This window comes from Molothrus ater, chromosome 18 (genome assembly GCF_012460135.2).
Source record: "Molothrus ater isolate BHLD 08-10-18 breed brown headed cowbird chromosome 18, BPBGC_Mater_1.1, whole genome shotgun sequence".
Classification (NCBI taxonomy): domain Eukaryota; kingdom Metazoa; phylum Chordata; class Aves; order Passeriformes; family Icteridae; genus Molothrus; species Molothrus ater.
The window spans coordinates 8,091,605-8,114,919 of record NC_050495.2 but is presented as its reverse complement, the minus strand read 5'-3'; the positions used below and the strand labels follow the sequence as shown (position 1 = coordinate 8,114,919).

General features: G+C 40.4%; 1 protein-coding gene across 1 annotated transcript in view; it reads right to left on the bottom strand.

Annotated features, from left to right (window-relative positions):
• Positions 1–23,315, bottom strand: part of PPIL2 (peptidylprolyl isomerase like 2) — a 68,136-nt gene that overhangs the window by 8,720 nt on the left and 36,101 nt on the right. Inside the window, exons 13-16 of the mRNA XM_036393486.1 lie at positions 16,841–16,930; positions 15,449–15,482; positions 7,307–7,424; positions 4,678–4,734 (exon numbers count right to left, since the gene is read on the bottom strand). Coding sequence (XP_036249379.1) covers positions 4,678–4,734; positions 7,307–7,424; positions 15,449–15,482; positions 16,841–16,930 — 299 coding nt within the window. The remainder of the gene's footprint in view (positions 1–4,677; positions 4,735–7,306; positions 7,425–15,448; positions 15,483–16,840; positions 16,931–23,315) is intronic.

The window sequence follows — 23,315 nt, the reverse complement described above, 5'->3', positions numbered from 1 at the left end:
CAACAGGTGAACCTGGCACGAAAGGACTTCCCTGCCTTGGCACAGGTCCCTGTTCAGAGATCATACAACTGTTTTGGAAACGACAGCAGCCCTCATGCAGCTCCAACAGCCCAGTGCTCATGTGCAGCCATGGCTTCCACAGGGAGGCCTGGCTCATTTCCCCACCTCGCTCTTTGCTCCTATCCCAGTGTCTGGGGATAGGAGAATCTGCAGTGCAAAATCAGGTCAGTCTCCCTACACACAATCAGCTCTTCTGCTGTCACACAGTTTCTCCAATCTTCAGATGTACTAAAGCAGAAGAGCCAAAAGAACACGAGTTTTCCAGCTTAGAAGCAACTGGGATTCACTGATTCAAATCATACAGGGAATGTTGCAAGTGGAAACAGACAATGTGTTATATAACAGTACCTGGGTAACTGAATAATGCCTGCTAGTTGCTTTATGTAGCTAATTACTTTAGAGGACAAGAGTTACTTCCATTGCCCCAGTCTACAGAATTGCAGTAGAAAGCAATTCACAGGTTAAGGAGTCACTTAATACAGAGTGATACTGATCCAAGGGAAGAACTCTCTTCCACAAAAGCATCTGGCAAGGAGAGGAGGGAAGAAAAGAGAAGAATAAGCTGAATGCATGTCAGCTATTGACTGATGCCTCCAGTCTGACCAAGCCTGAGGTTTCCCAAACCACCTTGTTCATTATTTCTGGGAACAAGAGAATTGAAGAATGAGCAGCAGAAACCTCGAGAGATAGTAAAAGTTATGCACATAAGCAGATATGTACAGCCTCATAGCAAAGAGAAAACTGTCCTTGATATACTCATCTCCTGTCTCAGTTGCCACTTTCTTTTCTCAGCTCTTGACAAACACAAGTGATGCTCTAATAAACACACAGAACTGCTGTACAGATCATTTCCAGCTTTGCCACTCTGACCACAACACTTTTCTCTCTGCTCCCTTTATTGCCCTTTGTTTCATCACATCACATCACATCACGTATCTGCAACATGCCCTCATTTTCAAGCCCACCATGCTCTGCTTGTCCTAAATCTCACCTAAAATTCTGAAAGCATTTTTCTCCTTCTATTGATCTTTCCACTACTATTTTAAATATGCACATTTTTATGAGTGCCTTTAGCTTTGGAACAGGCTCCCAAAAAACACTGATGAAGCAATTTTGTTTTTTCCTGGGGCTTTCTTTTTGCAAAGGTGGTGGAAGGTAGGTTGGAATGGGTCACTGTCACATCTTCCCTGTATCTATATACAATCTCTTTTCTGCTTACACAGCTCTCAGGGACAGAGATTATGTTTCTATTTCTGCTAAAAAAGGGCAAGTGTACCAGGTCTCTGATCCACAAGAGCTGTGAACCATTGCAACAGGAAACATAACAACAACATGGATGGGACATGCTTCATTCATAAAGAACACCTAACAGGAACCTGAGCTTATCTGCTGTTTTGGCTGTAGTGTTCCTGTAGCCCCTGCAGGTCACAGCACAGAGCACAGGTAGGAAGGAGGCTCAGGCACAGAGCCCAGGGCAGCAGCAGGCAGGACCCTGCCCAGGCAGCAGCCCCCTGCAAATGCTTCTCATCCCCTCTGTGCAGAGCAAAGGCATGTCAGTTGGTTGATATTATCTCAGTTTCTAAATTAAACCTCTTACCAGCAAGCTAAAAGCCCACAAAAACCACCAGTTGGTTTTCATGTTAATTACATCATTCTCTAAGTCAGAAGAAATAGTAATTACTAGAAATGGTAATTACTAATTTAATCTAGGCAGCTCTGTTGGAGCAGGAAATCCATGCAGCCTGCAATACACCTCCAAGGGAAGGCATTCTGCTCTCTCTCTCTGTTTTGGCTCCCCAGCCATGCCAGATTATCTCCTTTCTTTTCAGAACCAGCATCCTCATCACTGCCATGGTGAGCAGCACAGTCCTGACGAGTCCTTCCCTGTCCCCCAGTACACTTTCTCCTGAGACATGAAAATCCCAGTGCACCAAAGCAGACACGTGTCCCCTCTTCACTGTCCCGCTGCCCAGGTCTGAGCATTTATAGTCTCCTACGTAAAAATTGTGTTTCAGACCAGTGGGGATATGAATAAGATGCATTTCCAGAAAAGGCACTTTTCAATGTTGCATCCCACGAAGGATCAAAGAAAGGAATAGGGAATGGTTGCCCTTTCACTCTTTTTTGTTCTCCTAAGTATGGGAAGCCTGCTGAAAAGTTTTATACAAGTCAAACTGTGCTCTCCAAGAATACCTGTGTGACACTAACATGGACCAGAGTCACACAGGAGTAGCTGAGAGTACAGTTCAGAGTATTTAGGTTTTTATATGAACTGAAATAAGTAATCCTCAAATCTATATGAAAGTCACAACAGGCCAGTAAGCATCCAGTTAACAATACATTTAAACACTGATGGAAACAAAGAATCCTGATATCATGGGTTCATTCTGCTCTTAAACCTAGATATGCTTCCCAGACATTATTGTGCTATAATCAGCTCAGATATAGTCACCAAATCCTGGAATCACCCAGGATCTAAAATATCAAACTGAAGTCGGAGTTTTACTAAGGTACAATGTCTGGCAGCTTCTGGCTTTTATGACCTTTAAAAACAATGCAGGTAAAAACAGCTGACGGATTTTGATGACAAAATACAGATCTTAAGAGCTACACAGATCAACCTTTTATTATTAAATTTGTAGGTAAATTCAATTATTCAATAATTCAACTTGTAGGTTAATACAGACTGACTGGGATACATATATCCCAGCATCTTAATTTTACCTTATTTGAATTGATCTTCATTTACATGCAGGACAGATTAGAGTAAAATTTCTCTGCTCTGTGTTCATATGAAGATGTCACTCAGTTTTCATGCAGGAAGACAAATATGATTCTAAACCAACACTTTTTATAAACTTTTTCCATTGTATTTTAGCTAAAAATATAAGCAGCACCACTTCTTCACTCTGGGACCTAAACTCAGATTTTTGTTACAGCAAAGACAATTCACAAATCAAGACAGTCTTTGCTAAAACTGCAAAAATCTCTGTTATATATGCTTAAGCAGATTTACCTGGACTAAGTAATGCCTCTCTAAAGGGCAACATACAGTGTGAAACAGCATCTGAGCTATTTTGCTCACTTGAGATATTCAGCAAAGTGTGAAGGCTTTGGGGAGCACACTCCCTGCACCACAGCTCAGCTTCTCTCCAAATCCTTTCCTGGTGAATTCTGGTAAAACTGGAGCACACTGAGGAAACTCAGCAAAGACCCTGGAGGATTACACAGGATGCTCACTGAGACCAGGCTGCACCCAGAACTGAAGACCAGGCACATTTTCAGCTGAGCTGTCTAACACAGACCTTACTTGATGAGGTGGCCAGCTCAGGTTAACAGCATTACTGGAGGGGATTTGAAGGGGTTTTTGCAAGGTGGACTCAAATTGTTGCTGAAGTGAAGTAGTCCTAAGATCTGGATAAGGTAACTCCTCCAAGAATTACTGGCTCTCAGCTTTTAGTATTAGAATTTGCTTTATTTGTCTGCTTTCACAAAAGGACAAGAGAACTTTGAATTTTTCTAGGACAAACCTGAGAAAGAAAAAAGAAATACATTTCCAAGAGTGTAATTATTGAAGAATCAGTATTGGAAGTAACAGCACTAAAATAAAGTGCCATTAAAATGAAGCAGTTTCTGCCTCAAAAACTTGCAGGCAGGCAAGATGGATTAAACATATCACTTTCACTGTACAGCACAATTGCATGACATTCAATCAAAGTAAACAGCACATGGTTCTGTTTTCCATTACTGACTTCCAAATGAATAGAACCATGAAAGGAATAAAACTCCAAATCTACAAGTAAAAAAGATTATAAGATTCTCAGGAACTCCCAGTGCAGCAGGCTAGCAACATTCACACTCCTGCCATGCATGAGGGATGGCTGAGAACAGCTCTGCTTGACTTGGTAAATACCAAGTACCTGCAGCAGAGGAAGCAAAGAGCAAACCATAACAAAGATTTTGTATCTTCTTCTTCAATAAATACCTTATTCTTTATCATGTGAAAACTTCACTGGAAAAGACATTCAGAAGAGACTTCTTTATAAAGGAATGAACTTCTCTCACTGTCTGGGCATTGGTAGTATCTTTATATATGTGTGCATAAATATACAGATTTTATACCAGTGATAATTGTCAGGAATAAAAGAAAATAAGAATAAAATAAAAAAGAATAAAAAGAGCCAAAAGACCTCATCTCAGCAGAAGCTCTATTCCATGATGAAGAACAGTCCTGTCATGACTAATTTTTCAGTTGATGGCTCATAAGAGGATGAAAGCAGTATTGAAGAGCTAATCTCTTGTGTCCCAGCAATTAACATGCACAAATATTAACATGGTTCATTACATGACTATGATTACTTTGCTCATGACTCCTGGAGGGCCACCCACAGAAGGGAAGTGAGGCAACTTACACTGATGAAAGGAGGGAAAAAAGGCAGGGTCTGCTGACTGGCATTGGTGCAATGTTGCCCACCTGCTCATGACCAGGAGAACTAGATTGTGAGCTGGAATTTTGCTCCAGTTCAATTACAAGAGTTACTAGATTCTTCTTTTTAGGCTTCAGACACACAAGGGAGAATGTCTGCTATGCTGCTGCCCAAAATATCCTTCACTTACCTTCCAAAAACTGTGTGCTTCCTGTCCAGATATGCACAAGAGCGGAATGTGATGAAGCTAGAAGGAAAAAAGATATAACAGTTACCACATTGTCCCACTGTCCCTCAACAACAGCCAGTAATGCTTAAAAACACAAAGTGTATGCAAAAGCTTTCAGAGAGCAGCCAAGCCCCTCTCCCTCTCTGGCTCCTCTCTGGAAGGCCTGTGGACCAAACAACCTTTCATGCCTCAGTATTGTGGGTTCCACCTGGGTTTCTGGAGTTTTGGCTTCTCACTTTTCATCACACTAACATTTTTAAACAGTTCTCCAAGAGTAGGGCCTTGCAGCAAGTCCAAAATTAATCTGAGCATGTGCCTCCTTAGCCATGCAGACCCTGGGAAGCTCCTGCAGGGCAGGCAGACGTGCATGGGAGGAATGCTTCCTGCTTGGGAAGAACATTTCTGGTGCATGATGGGCAGCTTGTATCCAGCAAATAAAGTTACATGACACAACAGCCTCTGCCAGTGTAAACTTCTATTTTCTGGATATTTACTTTTTGCATTTCTCTTCCCTTAAACTGGTCTGTTGGTGATCTTTTTCTCCTCTGGACAGAGCACACTCGTGCTCCATATACAAACATCCCAGAAGAATACTTTGAAGTGTCAAAAGTAATTAATTGGACTTTTAATTTTGGGGGCTGTACTTTTAAACTTAAACATGGGAGCTAAAACACTAATCCAAAGCAACCTTTACTACTAAAGCTTTACTCTAAAGCTTGATGCTTCTTTGGAAGTCCTGGACTACAAATGTATGAGACAAAGGTTTCCACAGTGTGGTCTGCAGACCATGATGGCCTGTCTTGGCTGGACATGCAGTGCTGGCTCTCCTCCCTGTCTCCATCTGTTACACTACATAGGAGACAGCTAAAAATATATAAGCATTCCAAAAGCACTTTTCCATATAAGCAACTGCCTCAGGAAGTTATATGATTGGAAATAGGAGCAGCTGTAATGTTCCAGACAGTCTATTAAGATGCAGCTTGCCCTAGGAAAGCATTGGCATGCTGTGCAGAATGCAAACTCCTACATGGGATACCACTTTACTGCTGGATATCCAATACTTAAAATCATCACATGGTCAGTTATGTAGCATTGTAATAAAAACCCCTGAGAAATAGCAAATATACAGGGAAAGCTTCTTATCTGTCACTACAGACAAAATAAATTAAAGACAAGAGAATTAACATAACTCAGGATGGTCCCAGAGAAGCCCTGAGCATTATTCAAGCATCACCTTGCAGGGGGACCCAGCTCTTTGCCCTGTAGTGCCTGTCACCAAAGGGGAGAGCAATTCACAGAGTTCCCAAGGCTAGAGGAGATGTATTTAAGTGCTGCCTAGGAACCTTTATAAATATGGACAGCTGGACTCTCTTAAGGACTTACATATAAAGGAATTTCTTATTTCATTTGCAAATTTTAGGAGAACATACAGTCACATTTACAGCAGCAGATGATGTGACTCAAAATGGCACATCACTTATGGTCTCTGTAACCTCTGTTATTAGAATGCTCTTTTTATTAAAAAAAAAAAAAAGAAGAAGAAAGAAGCCTCCACTCTCCCCTAATTTAGCACGTGAGAGCTGGCAGTAACATCCAAATCCAAAATAAGTTGTACAGCAACTTGATCCAGCAAACTGCCCCACACGTGCTTAGGCTTAAGAATCCAAGTAAGCCTAAGAATGTGAGGCCCTGAGACAAGGCCTTGTGTTTAATTAAAGCAAAGCACACTGCTGCAGAGTTTACAAACCATCCTAACACTCAGCATCATGAACACCAAGACCCACTCCCTCCCTCCCTGCTCCCTGCAAGTCACAGTTCTAAACACACACACACACACACACACACACACACACACACTCTCTCTCTCTCTCTCTCTCTTTCCTGGGGCTCCCAATAAAAGGCCAATTTTTTATACTGCAGTACTTACAGAGCAACCAATAAATAGTTGGCTCAAAGTGACACAGAACATTTTAAAGGACTGCAGGCAAACAGCCATATTAATGTTATACATGAACAAGGCCATTACAACTTCAGTATCTTTAAGCTTTCCCTCATTTTAGTCCTCATTCTGCTTTTGTACATTGGAAAGCAAGTTATTCTCAATCCCAGATTGTACACTCTGCCATGTCTGGGTCTACACATTTCAACAGAGCATTTATTTAAAATCAAGTGACTAAAAAGAAGTTATATTCCCATAGAGTTTATGTTTCATCTAGTTCCTTCAAAAAGTTCAATATGGAGCTAAATTTTAACAGAATGAAGAGGTGTGATGAATGATGATAATTATAGGGGAAATACTGGGGAGGGACACTGACAAAAACAAACAAAAACTTCAAATAATTACAACAAAAAAGACAAGTTCTTGCTGATATAAAGAACCCACAGGTCTTCTTGCCATGCTTCACTTTGCTCTTAGATTGGCTAAGAGCAGCTCTAGCCCTGATTGCAATATGCACCACTCAAAAGAATATTTCCCTTTACTGAACTTTACATTTAGAGTAGCTCATAAAATGCCATTTTTTTCTTAACAGAGTGAGACACAATGTCCAGAGACAACCAAAAAAGCACAAAAAAGCAAATGACTACTTACAACTGTGATTTGTTTGTGTTGGGTCCTGAATTTGCCATACTAAGGACACCACGTCCCGTGTGGGACAAATTGGGCTTGAATTCATCTTTGAAAGGTTTTCCCCAGTAAGATTCTCCTCCTTAAAAAAAAAAAGAAAAAAGAAAAAAAAAGAATAATGTTTGTTTTCATTAGTTTCCCACTGTGTGTTGCAATAGGCACTGGCATTAAATTCAAGGTTCCCAGCACTTGCAGTCACCATGTGTTAATACATTGTTACCTCACCCCTATGTCTAGGCCAGTATTTGAGCACGACCTTGAAATCTGGTGTTTGCAACTGGCAACATATTTCTGTGCCCTCACACTATCAGCTGCAACAGACCACACTTTATCAACAGCTTTATGTATCCTGTGCTGAAGAACAGTCAAGGATTTAATTTTTTCCTCCTGGTCCACCATAAATTTTCTCTTTTGAGACATTAAATCTTTAAAATTGGCTTCCTGACAAAACACAGAGCAAAGAGTTACCAGTTTAATTGCACTCTGGATATAGCACTGCTTCTGGAAATAAAATATCAAGGAGATGAAACACATTCATAGAATCAACTAAGAATAGGAGCTGTAAGATCAAATGCTTAATCCCAGACTAAACAATGAAGAATGATGATATATGGTGTTCCAAATTAAAAGGCAAAAATTAGATATTTGGACTAAATACCTGGATGATGGGAACACTTATGTGCAGTGAAGGTAAAAGAATGATAAAATTGCACAAACCCCAGCCCCAGCCCTCCAAAACTGATTTCTTTTTTGTGACTGTGGACAGAGAGAGGGTCCATGAGAGGTCTCCTCCTGGCTGTCATTTTTACATTATTTATGACAGATCTGACATTTTCATTTGCACTTTCCTCCAGGATCATTCTTAATAAGAAAAATGAAGGCTGAGATGAGTCATAGTTTTACAGTCAAATCCATAATCTTGTTTGACAAACCATGAAAAAATATTTCACCTTAGGACAGTATCAAAAATAAAACAAACAAAACTATCCAAACAGGCAGCAAGGCTGGTCCATCTGCAGAACTGGCTCAAGAGCCCTCCAGAGTAAATGTATCACTGGAGAAGCAGCAGGTCAGGGAGGGATCTGTAGTGCTCCACAGCCATGTGCACACATAGCACAGAAAGCAATTTGATGATATGGTGCCCACAGAAACAGTAAATAAAAACAAGGAATGAATCAGGCTCCCACTGAAAATCTTACCCAAAAAATCACAAGAGTGCATTAAATGAGGAAAGAGTTTCAGATGATACCATGAAAACAAAGCATCTCATATGGACAGCTGCAAGTGGAACTAAGTGAGAAATTCTGGAAGAAGCTGACCCATTAAAAAACCCAATTAATCATATTCAAAAGGCCTATTAATAGAGTTGAGTGTTGCCTGCTCTGCAGTTTGACAAGAGTTGACAAAAGGGGACAAAGCCTGTGGGTATATTTTGTAATCAGGAGTACAGCAGTGGTTACTTCAGCAATCTCTGGCTATTGAATATTTTAAGATCAGCTAAATGATGTCAGCTTATCCCATATGCCAGTATTTTCCAGAGCTGGGTGACAGGGATATGGTACAGTTGCAGGCAGCTCTAGAGGATTTTGTGCTGTCTGAAGTTTTCAGAGGATACAGAACATGAGTACAGTCTGTTTAGATGGGACACAGCAGCCAGTGGCCAAACCTGTGAGCCTGCTACGCCCTTCATGTGCTTCCAGCTGATGTTGGAATTACAGCCAAGCTGCTGAAAGACAGTGGAATCCAGCCTGAAGCCTTCACTGGTCAGAAAAATAATTCAAAAGGAAAGAGAAAAATTGTGAATGACAGAGAGACTCTCTCTTTCTGGCACTGCAAACAACCAGACCCAAGAGCTTGCAGACAGGAGCAATGAGCCATGATCTTTAGGCTTTGGAATATTTATTTTTGTATGATTTCATTTCGGATCATGCACTGCAGGTCAGAATTCATCTCATATGTATGAAAGCTAAGTTTGGTTCATTCTGCTTCTCTGGAAATAAGCACTAATATTTTAGCAGATAGCTACAGCCCCTGCTCTGTCTGCCATACAGCTGTTTCCAAGGCTAATTCTGTCTGCCTGGGAGCTGCAGCAGGAGCAGGGAATGGCCTGTGCAGCATTTGCCTCAAAGGCCAGGCATCCTGTGAAGGACAGAACTGAAGAGTCTGTGGAGACCTGGCAGCACAGACTGGCAAAGGGCAGAGGAGACACTGCAATGGCACTCTGCAGAGCAGGCACAGCTTGGGGGTTCTGTTGTTGTTTTGGTTTGGTGTTTAAAAATAATTTAAAAGGAATACTTTTTTTTTCTTTTTCAAGGAAAACCCCAGAGTATTCTCCTTAAATTAAAAACAGCCTGAATGTGCTTTTCATCAAACTCCAGCTAACCTCTGGAATTGTTCCAGGCTTCAAGTATCTGCTTGAAGCAGGACTAGACAGAACAAGTCAGAAGATGGCAAGTTACATCGATACATTTTTTTAATTACTGAAACCCAGCATGACTTTCTCTGTGAAGATTAGGTACAGACCTCTCATCAGTCTAGGGCCATGGCAGCAGAGTGCCTAATGCTCAGCTGGAACAGGGATTTTACATTCTTACCTTATACTCTCCACATTAGAGCTCAATGTAAACTTGGGAAAACCTATCAGGTTCCAAACCTGCTAATAATTATGAGGTGCTTGTAAGAATCTAGCAGATTTTACTGTGTTTATTCTCAACACAGTTGGGAGGTGTGGTTGTACATTTTCTGAAAGCAGAATGGATGCAGACAGAGGAGGTGGGAGCATGGCAGTGTATGGCTCCAGCCTTTTTCTGTTACACTCCCTGTATGTGCCACAAAGAGAAGAGGCTCCTCCTGACACTCCCCAAATCTTCCTCAGGGTGCACACAGATCTCTGCTGGCTATATTTGGAGTCACAATGATGCAAAGCTCTCACTCCAGTGCTGATGTACCAGCCTACAAGTAAAGCCCACAGAAAACAAGAATTGACTCTGGGTGTTGCATTCACAGCTGGCAGCACTGCCTGTCACTTCACCTCCCTCTCAGCTCATCTTCTGTCCCAGTGGAGCTGTGTGCCTACTGGACTTGTAAATGTTTCTGAGATCCTATTACAAAAGTGCTGGAAAAGAATTCTGTGGGCTTCTGTGCTAAAAATCAGTTCACATGGCAGCAGCCATGGCCCCAGCACATACTGCCATTGGCTGGATTGGTGTTGGGAATAATTACAGCCTGCACATGGGAATGTCCTGCTTGCACAAAGCTGGAAATGTATTTGGGACCAGCCACAGAAATACAGTGCCATTCAACAGCATTTAACCTGCACAGTGTCAATGCCTTCAGAGTTTTTGTACAATTCTGTAAAATAAAAATCACATGCCTACTCAGATCCACATGATTCAAAGCTGCAGGAAGCTGGGAGACAATTCCACGCATTCTCCTTTAAAAAAAATTTCTTAAATTAAAGATGTGTTTAACTCATTCTCACACAGAGATGAAATGAAACAGACCACACAGCTCTTAGAAAAGAACATTAATAATTTCTGTGGCTATCCAGAGTGGCAAGATATATTTAGCTTGTACTGAAGCATGGGTAGTTATTCAGTCTTGTATCTGCATTCTGTGCTGATAGTAAACAGGTGAACAGAATTAAACTGACATCTAAAGCAGTCACACATCAGCAACTACACAGAAAAAAAGCCACATTTTCAGGTTGTCTTTTGAACTAAACTAGATTACTCTTTGGTAGTCTTTGTTCCTACTAAAAGCATGTAAGTTTTTTGAGGTACAATCACAGATTTTGTGCAACTTTCTTGCAAAGAGCTGAGAGATGCATCTAAAGCTTGAGAAATGTAGCATTCCAAAAGCCAGGTGTGGGCTGGGAATCATCATTCATGACAGTTGTGATTTTAAATAAATCCTTCCTTTTTCTGGCTTAAAAATTGCTAAGCAGTGGTAAGGAAGTAGGAGGGTTCTGATTCACAAAAATGATGGCTTACTTTCTGTAATTTTCTTCTTGTCATTTGGAACAACGAGGCACATAATAACATCTGACACTTCTGTAGAGCTTTCCAAGTGAGATTCTGGAATCATTTTGCAAATATGAAAGCCTTAGCTCAGGCAGTAAGTGCTTTCTCTCCTCTCAGATAAGAGGACATGGTACTCAACCCCACAAACCTGAGAGTGGATGTGCACAGGGACTGCAGATTAAAAGGAGAATATTCTAGATAAAAAGGTCTTGCTCCTGCTTTTGCTGCACTTCAATCATGCAAGAAAAGCAGCTCTAAAACTGGCACAGTTAAGGAACTTGCCATCTTAGGAAATCACATTGCATTGATCAAGTTTGTCCAGAGTCCTTTGCTATTGACATTTCAGAGGAGCTCTTCTTGCTGCCAAACAAAATGCAATTCCCATCTACCAGTAGTATTTCATCCTGGACTTTTACAGCTATAATGTGCCTCTTTTGTGCCCTCCTGGATTCATAAATCACAGGCTGATTCATGAGACCTTCCAACAGGTTGCAAGGAAGAGTAGCTGAAAAAAGCCTGTGCTGCTTTGAAAATGTGATGCTTTGCATATATTTTCCCTTCTTCATACAAAAGGGTTAGGATATTAAACCTATTTTTTCTACATGCAAATTTTCTTCTATTATTTGGAACACAGAAAATACAGAGCAGCTGCTCCACTTGCACGACCGTGAGTTAGAATTACTCACAGTGTTCAACCTCTTACTTGTTATGAACAGCAGGAAAAGAGATACATCACAAATCTAAAATTCATTTTCAAATAATTAATCATTACAAAGAATGACCATGACTCAGCTTATTGCTCTGAATACTGCCTCTATGGGTGGTTATTTTGTTAGAGAAGAAATAAGCTGCTGTACCACAATAAAATTTCTCCCAGTAGTCTTATGAAACATAAAGGTGAAGGCTCTAAGAAAATGAGTCTGGTCCTCCAAATCAGTGTCATCCTTGGAGCACTGTGTATCTGACTGCTCTGGCAGTGCAGGTCTGACAGCTGTGCTAAGGTAAAACTCTATTCCCCACTCTTTTCTCAGGGTGGTACCTCAACTCCCAGATGCCACAATGCTAATTTCCACCCTTCTCCATTCCAAGGCTCACTGCTGAGTACCAGAATTAGCTGTCCTTCACGTGTCTGCTGGGTCACATTTGCTTTTACGACAGTCCAGAAGAGACTCAAGAAGGACATACTGGGCAGCTGAATAACAAACAACAAAGCAAGGCTGAGGGTGCTTCCAGAGAGAACAGTTCAGCTGGAGCAGCCTTGGGAGAGGATGGTCAGTGACAACCAGCCTGGCATTTACCTCATGAGCTGTTTCCAAAACACAAGCACACTTAATTCAGGTGAGCCAAAGCACAGTTACAGTCTGTGTATGTATGACAAGTCACCTTCTGTCATGTTGTACTAATTGTGCCCAAATCCACCCAGAAGATGAACAGCCTGGGCTTAGTTAGCAATGGAGTGGGTGATCATCTCAGCATCTGGGGGCTGCAACCATAAACCTGACACCCTGACACATGGGATGAATGTCAGATGACAGAAACCAAATGGTGGGAAGATATTTGAACAAGTCTGTTTAAGATCCTGATGAACAGGAATAATTAAATAAATAGAGGAAGAATATATAGAGGCTTAATGCATGTTCCATGTATCAGTTTAGAAAAGAGGTTTTTTACCAAAAAAAAAAAGAAAAAGGCCAAATCTCTTAGCTAGAAATGATCGGTTTAAGCAGAAGGTTCTGTGTGAATGAGGAAACAAAGCATGTTCTTTTTGTTCTGAAGTATTCCTACAAAAGGCTCTAATAGAAACAGTTTATAATATTGACATTTAAAGGGTAACCTCCAAATAGTCCTCCCTATTGCCAATTGAAATATCTGGGAAGAAAGCCCTGTTCTGTTCTCATATGCTTCCCTGATATTACAGAAGTCAAGTTATTTATTCTAAAGCTCATTTAATCTTACAGACTTTTTTAGCTTTCAAAGGTGCATCTTTTTTTTCCCCTTCTAAGAAGCAGTGAGTCAAAAAAAAATACTGAAATCCCGTCCAGCAGAAGACATAAATAAAGGGAATTTATACTGCAAATAACAAACAGGCCACAGGCAAAAATGGTACAAAGTACTGATTCCCAGTGCTTTACTCCAAAGCTTTCCTAAAGTGAATGCCTGTGTGCACATGAATAATGCACAAACGAATGGACCAACATTTTTACAGCAAGGGAGCCCAGGAGAGCATCAGTCCATCTGCCCTGCCAGAGCACTGCTGCTGAGCTGAACCCTCCTCTGGCTGCCCTGCTGCCAAGGGAACATCAAGCCTCAAGTCTGGCCACCTTCTTACAGCTCCAGACACACAAGTGGAATTTCTGCCTCACAGTCAAGTGCCCCAGATCTATCCAGTAGTCAGGAACAAATCCTGACAGACTACTTTCACTCTGTGAACTGTCTAAGCAGCTTCACTGAAGTATTAAACACAAAGGCATGACAGTTCAAGAGCAATCTACAGCCCACCAGCCTCCCCATTTAGATTTCCTTGTGATATTATCATATTCAATAAGCGATTAGGTAAAGACATATAAAATTCAACTCTCTTAAAAATATAAAAGCCATTCAGGTGCAAAGAAGACATTTGCACCATTTGGACTCTACAATAATTGCAGCCAGTCTCTAAAAATCTGCAAGACTCATGTCTATTTGAGTGCACACTGTTCATTTCATTAGAACTTTAATAGTCCTGACAGATGTTTGCGAGACATCTCGCCTGCGATATCCTCATCTTTAATTAAGAATGACAAGGAGGAAAACAAGATGGAAAATACTAGAGGTCATTAGATTCCTTTTTTAAGTGGAAGAATATATGTAGGAGGATTTTCATCCTATGTTCTTATTAGCATTTCACTTCCTACTGGCAAAGGCAGGGGAGCTGAGCCTTGCCCTTCAGTGCAGCAGTGATGCCAGTCCTCTGCCTCTGCTAACTCTGCTGTCTTACAGCACTTCTGCATTTGCACAAATAGAAGCAGGGATGACACCAGCAAGTCAATTTTCATTCCACAGCAGGATCTGAACTCCACCCTGCAAGGGTGAGAGGTGTTTGAGTCAACCTATTAAATCTCTCCTGTCTCCTAACACCTCTTTAATTTCTCATTTCCAGAGATGTTCCTAATTATGTCTTTTGGGATTTGAACCAAAACTTTCCGTATTAAAAAATCAAATCACATTTGACAGTCCAAGCATAGATGGTAACAGTTAATGGGTTTTTGCCATCAAAACACTGAACCTTTAACTAGTCTCAAATCCTGCAATTGTTGATTATCACATACACTATAAGAAAAGTAGGCAACTCACACTAACATAATTAACAAAGTAAAGAGAGCTAAAGTATTTAAGTAGGGGAGGAGCTGGGGGATGCTGGTGACAGCCACAAGTGGGCAGATAGAAGGTGCATGAAGAAAATGAGCAAACTTACAGCAGTGACCAGAGGTATTTCATGACCTATCTCCTGTGGTGGGCAATGCTGTGACACCCTTCAGCTGCTCTGCCCCCTGACCTTTCCTGCTATTCTGATCTATCCTGTTCCCAGATCTCCAACCAAGGGAGAAAGAAGAGGAGGAAGAATTTTGTAACAGTGATCCCCAAAAGTTAGAAAAAGAGCAGCTTGGGCATTACAAGGCAACTAGCTGGGAGAACAGATGGTGTCTGGCCAATCACCAATTCTAAGGCAGGTCTCAAGTATTTCATTAACACTGAATTTGAAAGCAACTTTGCATGAATGTGTTTCTTCCTTTATTCTTTGCCCTGGAAGACCAGCTGTAAAATCATTATAATTTTCATTTATTTATTTTCTGAAAGAAAAAGGAAGCAAAAACCACAAGAATTCTGCATGGAAGAGTGCTTTAGATTGAGAATATATCGGATGAAATTTTAAACATAATCAACATGGTCATAAAAATATATCAAGAAAACCTCTGTTTTAAAGTAAACACAATGTTCCACTTACTATAATTTAGAGAATTTTAATTTTAAATTGTCTGGAAGTAAATGTAACAACACAGCCCATGAAGTGAGAACAACTTACTTGATTCAAACTCAACCTTACCTGTTCCTGTTCCAGTCGGATCACCTCCCTGGATCTGCAGAATTAAAATGAAATCAGTGTTACATATGCATCTATATGAAAGACATTAAATACAAACCATAAAAGCCAATGGTGCTCAATTTTCTGCCTTCTATATTGTGTCATGTTGACAAGTCAGCAACAAGGAAACCATTACTTCTTATTGGAGCTTACCTATCAGCTGGCTGCCATCCCTGACATTGCTTATCCATAAGCAGAATGGCAGTTTCATAAAAATAGTAGGTCTTTTATGGGTAAATAGGGAAAATAACTAATCTCAAATGGGTTAACCAGATCATCCTTTTTATTAAGTGCTGAATCAGAACCTGCTTTTTAACTCATGATGCACTGCTTTTGGAACTGGAAAGGCTTTACATTTTGCTGCCAACCCTCCACATGATGGGAAGACAAGAAAAGGGGGAATATGGAATATTTTTTGTATCTGTATCCCATTGACTACCTCCAGCAGGAAAAATCCTCATGTGAAACTAATCTTTGAGTAACAAAATAGTGTATTAATTACTGTACATGCAGGGTCTACAGAAATAGTATTCTATGCTTTAATGCCAGTCGAGGGAGTGTGACATGATCAGTTTCAAAGTAATAGCACACAAGCACAATTTTAGTTGTGAGCTTAGCTATGAACTGAGATACACAGTGCTGTCAAAAGAAAAAAAGCTTTTTGTAGGATGACAGGACAGAATGTAACATCCAGTGATGTTCCTTGTGAGATGTGCTCTGCCTTCAGGATCAGGTTGTTCATTCTTCTGAAAGGCTACAATATCCTAAGCTGCCTGGACTGTAACTCTGTAAATAAAGATCTTTGACTACCAAGGACACAGTTCAGGAACACAAGGTGCTTTTAAACTCCTTGACAAGAAAGCCTGGGCACCCAGTGCTGGAGCACACTAGGAAAGGATTACCTGATAATATCCAAGTACCACAACCTGAAACAGAAATTCAGATGCTTGCTAAAGTTTCATCTGAATGGGATTTCAACAGGCCACAGTATTACTTATCCAAATTAGCATTTCCCTCTCTCTCCTTCTGTTCATTAACCACCCACCCACATCTTGGGGAAGATAGCAAGAGCCAAGGCAGTGACTCTTCAAGGCTTTGTCTGGAATGGCAGCAAATGCAGTGCTGAATGCAGTGATGTTCTGAGTGACAATGTTAATGAGTGACAATTGTCAGTAACAACCATTAATACACATGGCATAGGTAAGGACAACCCTCATTCTGATGGTATATTTAATACACTTCTATTGCAAGTTGTCATGCATGGAACCACCTAAACCTGAGATAAGTTAAATATATGGGATATTTTGAGTACATCATATACTGAGCATTACACAGGAGGTTTTTAATACTCACCACAAAATTCCGAATTGATCGGTGAAAGATTGTTCCATCGTAATAGTTCTTCTTGCACAGTTTGATGAAGTTTTCACATGTTCGGGGTGTCTGAAAGACAACAGGAAGTTTTAATTAAGCACAACCTTTAAACAATCATTACAGTGGTTACAAAAATCACTTCTCACTTGTGCCTTACAAAGGAACAAACATGCAGGACTCGAAGAGGACGGAGGCTCTGTCTACAGGAAAAAGCCTGCAATATACCTTCTTTAAGGTACACTGGAGAGACACACACTGTGGTAAATAAATGAAACCCAGACCTTCCAATTAGCACTGAGAAGTGTTGAACATTAGCTCAGATAACAGGAGTTCCCAGCTCACATCTTGATGGTGAACACAGGAAAGCTCAGAGACTTGCAAGTAACTGAGTTCCAGCAGTGCATCACAATCCTGTTCCAAAGGGAGTTTCTAGCACTGGAAAATGGTAATTTACCAGAGTAAGAAAGAACCTGACTTCTCTGCTCCACTATTTCAAAGTGAGCACATTGAAGCTGAGAGAGAAGCATTTGGTCCTCTTCACCACTTGGAAGTAACAATGGGACTGACCCAAGTCACTGGAACACAGGAAAAATAAAAAAACCCAAATTGTTTTCAAAGCTCTAAATAAAAGAAAAAGATGCTAAATATATTGCCAACTTCTAATTCACTTGTGCAGTGCAAATTAAAGTAATTTAGTAAATTTATGAGTCATGATATTCAAACAGTACCTTCTGAAAAACTTTACTTTCCACTTCATCATCCTTCCACTGTAATTGTATGGATTCTCTTCTCTGCAATACTACAATACCTTCAGACATACAAACACAAGTACAGAAACAGCCTGTTTTCTATACTTGGACATGTTTTCCAACTCCACTGTGGATTATGTGCATAAATCTATTCCAGTTTTACAAAAGAATACATCTAACTGAGTTCTTAGAGGCCTTAAAAATATCCTTATTGCTGGATGTGGTGGCAAGTAAAGCCCAGCATGAGCTGCAGGGGCTGTAGGCGAGCACACCCAAGATCTGTCTTTGTGAAAGGCACCAATTCACTTTGCACTGCTGTGACATCACTCTTGGTCTGGGAGCTGCTGACAGACACTGCAACCTCAAGTGACTTAAAAGCAAAAATAAAAAAAAAAACAACCACCAAAAAAACCCACAAAAATCCCCAAGGCCAGCCTGATTATAATAATTTAAGGATGAAATAATCTCTATCTCTTGAAAAGCCAGTCCATACAAGTATTCATCCAGAACCCTACAGAACTTCAGTTTTCTGTATTTTCTCATCTGAAACACAACCATTCTCACCCCTCTTTATTTACACTGAAATGTCTCTGAAGTTTCCAAACAAACTTTTCCTGTCATTATAAATTCTCTATATTGATTCCTTCTTAATTACTCTACTCACATGACAGTTTGTCAGCTGGGCCACAAGTGAAAAAACTAGCAAACTGTAATTTTACACCAGACATTATTTCATTAAATGGTAATGGTACCATAATGGCTTTATGGTAGAATGTCACCAAGACATTCAGGTGGCATCCTGAGGGCAACTCACAAGTATATAACTATATTCCATAAAATTGTATCAAGCAACAGGAGGTTCTCCTACAGTTTCAATGTTTATAGTAAATGTGATTTTTTTTTCCCTTTGAATTTAACATGTATGCTTTAAAATAATCTTTGTACTTAATCTTTCTAGTAAAATTCAACCCCTGAGGAATCACTTGTGAAGCACATGTTTCCTTTATAAGACAATATCATAATAACATTGATCCTAGCATTTTGCTATTAGTTATTACTTGTGGAAAATGTCAGTAAGGATAAATATAAGTTTAAAAATTTCTTTATGAATCAGAAATGGAATCAGCAGCTTTTAGCCCAAGGCACTTTCTGTCATGACAGCCAAGCACTCTTTGGAGAGAGAGAGACATAGTTAATACATTCTCGAGGGGGAATACAGGAACCTGTAATTAATTTTTCACAAAAAATGAAATCAGGCAAAAGACTGAGTCCCCTAGGAATGGACACCAAATAATCTTAAATTTGCACAAAGCTGATAACCCAAAACAGATTTCCTATTTATTTTCAAAACATGATTTGTAAAATATACATCAAAAAAACTGGCTCTAGTAATGTATTTTTTATGCAGGACCTGTGCTGACCCTTCTCTCTAAATGGATTTCTAGCTATTATACCCTTTCCCAGAAATAAGCTTTTTAAATGCAACTTCAGAAATATTTAGTATACATGCAATAGTCATTTCACTGCAAGGTTTTCTTTAAATAATTGCCACCAAATTGGTTCCCATGGTCACCTCATGCATCACAGAGATACATTTGGCAGGTAAACAGTTCCTTAGCAACATTAACACTACCTTTTATAGTGCTTTTTAGTAGACACAAATAAGAAGGTTTGCATTCAATCAGTAATAAACCCCAGTTTCAGTCATGCAGTAAATCTAGAATATCTGGCTCAGATTATCTGATTTATTCAAAGCAGTTAATGTTCTTGGCAAATCTCACACTGCCAAGCACATTTCAGGGATTTTTAAAGCAGCATCCTGCCCAAAGCAGGAGAAAAAGGCTCGAGGTTTATGGAGAAGGTGCAGATCCTCAGTAATGAAGTTGTGTTTTGCACTGACCACACAAACAAGGCCAGTCTTTGAAGTCTTTGTTCCAACTACAAAGACTGATGACATATAAATACACATAAACAAACCTGACTTTGTTATTTGATACAAGATCTTGTGGCAGGTGTCAGACTCCCATTCTCTGAATGCAAAGCTGTCTCCTTCTTCAGAAACTTCCTGCACAGCACTTGCCTCACACCATTTCTGAAGGAGGAGGGGATGGTCAAGGCACCTGCAAACGCAGGAGGCAACGCTGGTGTCTTGTTCTCTCACCCCTGACTGTGTGCTCCAGGCTCTCATTTTAGTTCTGGCTGGATTTGACTTAAACTGGCCTCAACAGCAACAGCTAATTTCCCCCCCTTTATCCCTTTTACATTAAGCAGGAAATGACTTAAATTATTTTATTCTACTGACTATGACTTAGACCTATATGTAAGGAAGTCTAGGGAAAAATGCAACCATGTTAACCTGATCTGAAATCCACAGACAGAAAACATGGTTTTAAATCTACTGCAATATCTTCTCAGAATGATGCAGTGACAGTCCTAAAAAGGAAAATTTAAAAATTGTGGAAGGCTTTTCTGACCAAACAGTGTGGTAGGAGAGCCCTGAGAAATCATCCTTTTCTTAGGTCAAGTTGGGACCATGTAAGTGACTGCAGTGGCTCTATGATGTCCTTCAGCTAAAGACACTTCTCTTTCCAAATGACAAATAGTAAAAAGAAAAATTTTATTTATACCAAAAATGAGTCACCTGCTCCAACTGTGCTCCCTATTTATTTTGTAGATGCCAGATAACTGTCTTTCAACTGCTGAAAATTCACACCCAAGACAAGCAGTAAAATTTTAATAAATGCTTTGAGACAGGAATCCAGAAGAGTACTTATCCCAGAAGATGCCACAAATGCTTTGCTTGGCTCATAGATATACATATTTAATGGGGCCACAGCCCAATGGTTTTCTAAGTAGGTTTAAGTCTCCATATAGCTAACACCCTTAGTAGCGTGGAAACACCAGCACTCTACCAGTTACTATGCCCAGACAAATTTCAGAGTTAATGAGAGATTGCAACAAAGAATGACCCTGCAAAAATAGTAGTGACAGGAGACTGTGAAATCATTATACTCAGAGAATACTGAAGAAAGGAATATACAATTTAGAAAACCAAAGCAAAACAGAAAAAAACCCTTAGTGCCTACTACAAACTCCTAGGATAAATGCAGATTTTATTCGAGCCAATTTCAGTTTCCATTTTGCCAGCAAGGGTGGCTCCATGCCAGGTAAAATTCATCTCTCCTGCTGCATCCCGAGACCTGAAGGGTGGGACCAACCAAGCCAGGTCCCTGTCTGATTTCCCAGTCTGCAGCTGTCCTTTCTCATTAGTTACAAGGGTTCATTACATTTGTAAAAGTTACCTTAACTCAGAATCTCTACTGGACAGCGAAGAGCCAAACAGGAGGAGATGAAAACCTGCAGCACTCCTGTTGCCAAGGTGCGGGAGATGGGAAAAGAGGGAAGAGCTCCTGAGTTGTTGCCATGACTGCAAGGAAAAAGGCTTTACTATGTGAAGAGCTAATCATTTCAAAATGCTCCATCCCTTGAGGATGTGCATGAACCTTGAAGGGAAATTTCACACTAAGCATTCAGAAGCTGTCATTCGCACATCTGTATAATTTTCCTGTGCTAATTCCACTTCCCTTTTATTTCTTTTTTTCTCTCTAAATTGGATGAACCGTAGTAGTGGCACTAAACTACAGAGCCTTGCTATATGCTCATTAACCCTATGTTTCAAAGCAGGAAATAATGAAAAGCTCATTCCTCTCAAATTAAAATTGCATTCTCCAGCCTTCATCTTATCACACAAATGCCAGAATTTTGCTACTAAGAGGCATGAACTAGTGACAGAAATTTCTAAAGCTTCAAACGAAGCTTTCCATTTTCTTAACATAGATCTCCTTTAAAATGCAAGGTGGATTTTGCTTTGCTTTAATCCATTTATGTTCTTTTACACAGAGCATTTTTTATCTTGTAATTGTTCATTCAGCAGCTCTTCTAATGTGTGAGCCCATAACAAGGTGATTTGGTAAGGTTTAAACTCAAGTTTCCCCCCACCTTTCAATCTGTAGTACTCAGCCTACCCATCACACAGAAGAGAATTCAGCAATAAAAGCTTGGCTTTATTTGGGGCTTAGTTAGAGCTAAATGTAATAGTACAATTTCAGGAATCACCACCTGGTGATTCAAGTGCAAGTGTCTGTTCCCTCCTCCAAGCCACGGAAAGAAATATGTAAAGTTTCAGTGTCCAATACTGTTCTGGAAGGCCATTTAAACCACCCCATTTCACTTTGCACCAATGAACTATGAGCACATTCCCTTTGTTTCACAGGAAGAAGGACAAGAAAACCCAAAACTCCACAAAGCCCACTGCAAGAGCATGGGAAGAATTTCACTGTGGGAAGCCCGTGACATTTCCCACAGGAGAAACATTTACTCCAGACCTAAACACCACTCCCTGCCAGCTCCACTTTCCTGCTAACAGTTCCCCAGTGTGAGAGAGGGACTGAGCCAGTGACAGGTGATGGTGGCGAACAACAGCTGCCTGTGGTGGTTCAGTTCAAGAAAGCCACAGTTCATCTAAGGGACACAATTCTCAACTGGTTATACCACAAGCAAACATGTTCAGGCAATTTGTGATCCGTGATCAGAAGAGCACAGTTCCAGAGAGTGAGCATTGGGAGACATGAAAGCACTGGGGCACTGTGGGGTAAAACACTCAGCCAGACTCCTACTGATAATAAAAAAGAATCAGAACAAGTTAACTATGCCTTGGGAAATAGATTGCTGACTTGATAGCAAACATTTGCCTATTTTGCTACCTCAAAGCCTCCAAGTTTGCTTAGAACAAAGAGCAGAATTAATGCATTCTCATTACGCAGAAACTCACTGTAATTTAATCAGCTATTTAGCAAAGACTTCAGCAGATAGCTAAATTTCACTTTTAAAAGGCATTTCTTCCACAACACTGACGTTCATGATGTTACTGAAAACTTTTCTGAAGTCTAAGCAAGATGCTCAGCTTAGACAAGATGCCAGTAAAAAGATGACACACTTCAGTTTTAGTTCTCACATTCTTGCAAACACAGGGACAATCAATCAGTTTAGCTGAGCACAACTCAAATTAAACAAGGCATCTAATTCACTCATCTAATTTGTCAATGTTAACTACTAGTTCTCCAGAGACAGAGTCAGCCACATCTACTACTTTTTCTCAACTTAAATTTACTGCAGTGGTAGAAAAGAAAACAATCCTCTCCCCACCTCACTGCCCCCTCCAAATTTGTCATCACACAAGGGTTAAGGAGCTTGTCAGAGAGCACAGTGCAGGGCTGGGTGCTGATGAGGATGGACTGGTAAGCAGGACAGCACAGGTGGGTACAGTCTAAATGAGGATGCAACTTTAATTGCTCAAGCAACCTCCAACAGTTTAAAACTAGGAGTAATGAAGGTCCCACGGCAGCTCCCTGGCATTTCATCCATCTGCAGCTGCCTGCACATAAATTCCACCTTTTCAGAAGATGCAACGTGTAACACTTTCCACACTAGACAGAGAAGCTCTGGTAGTTGTCAACCTCCCAAGGTCACCCTGCTCTCATCAGACCAGCCAAGGTACAAACAAGAAACACGTCAGAGAAAGATGAAGAGCAGCAGCTGTGTAACTCCAGAACACCCACCTCATCCTCGGGTTTGGGATCACTCATGGCAGACACAGCTGCCATGGGATGGCTGCACCTCATGTCTGCAAATGTCAGAAATAAGGG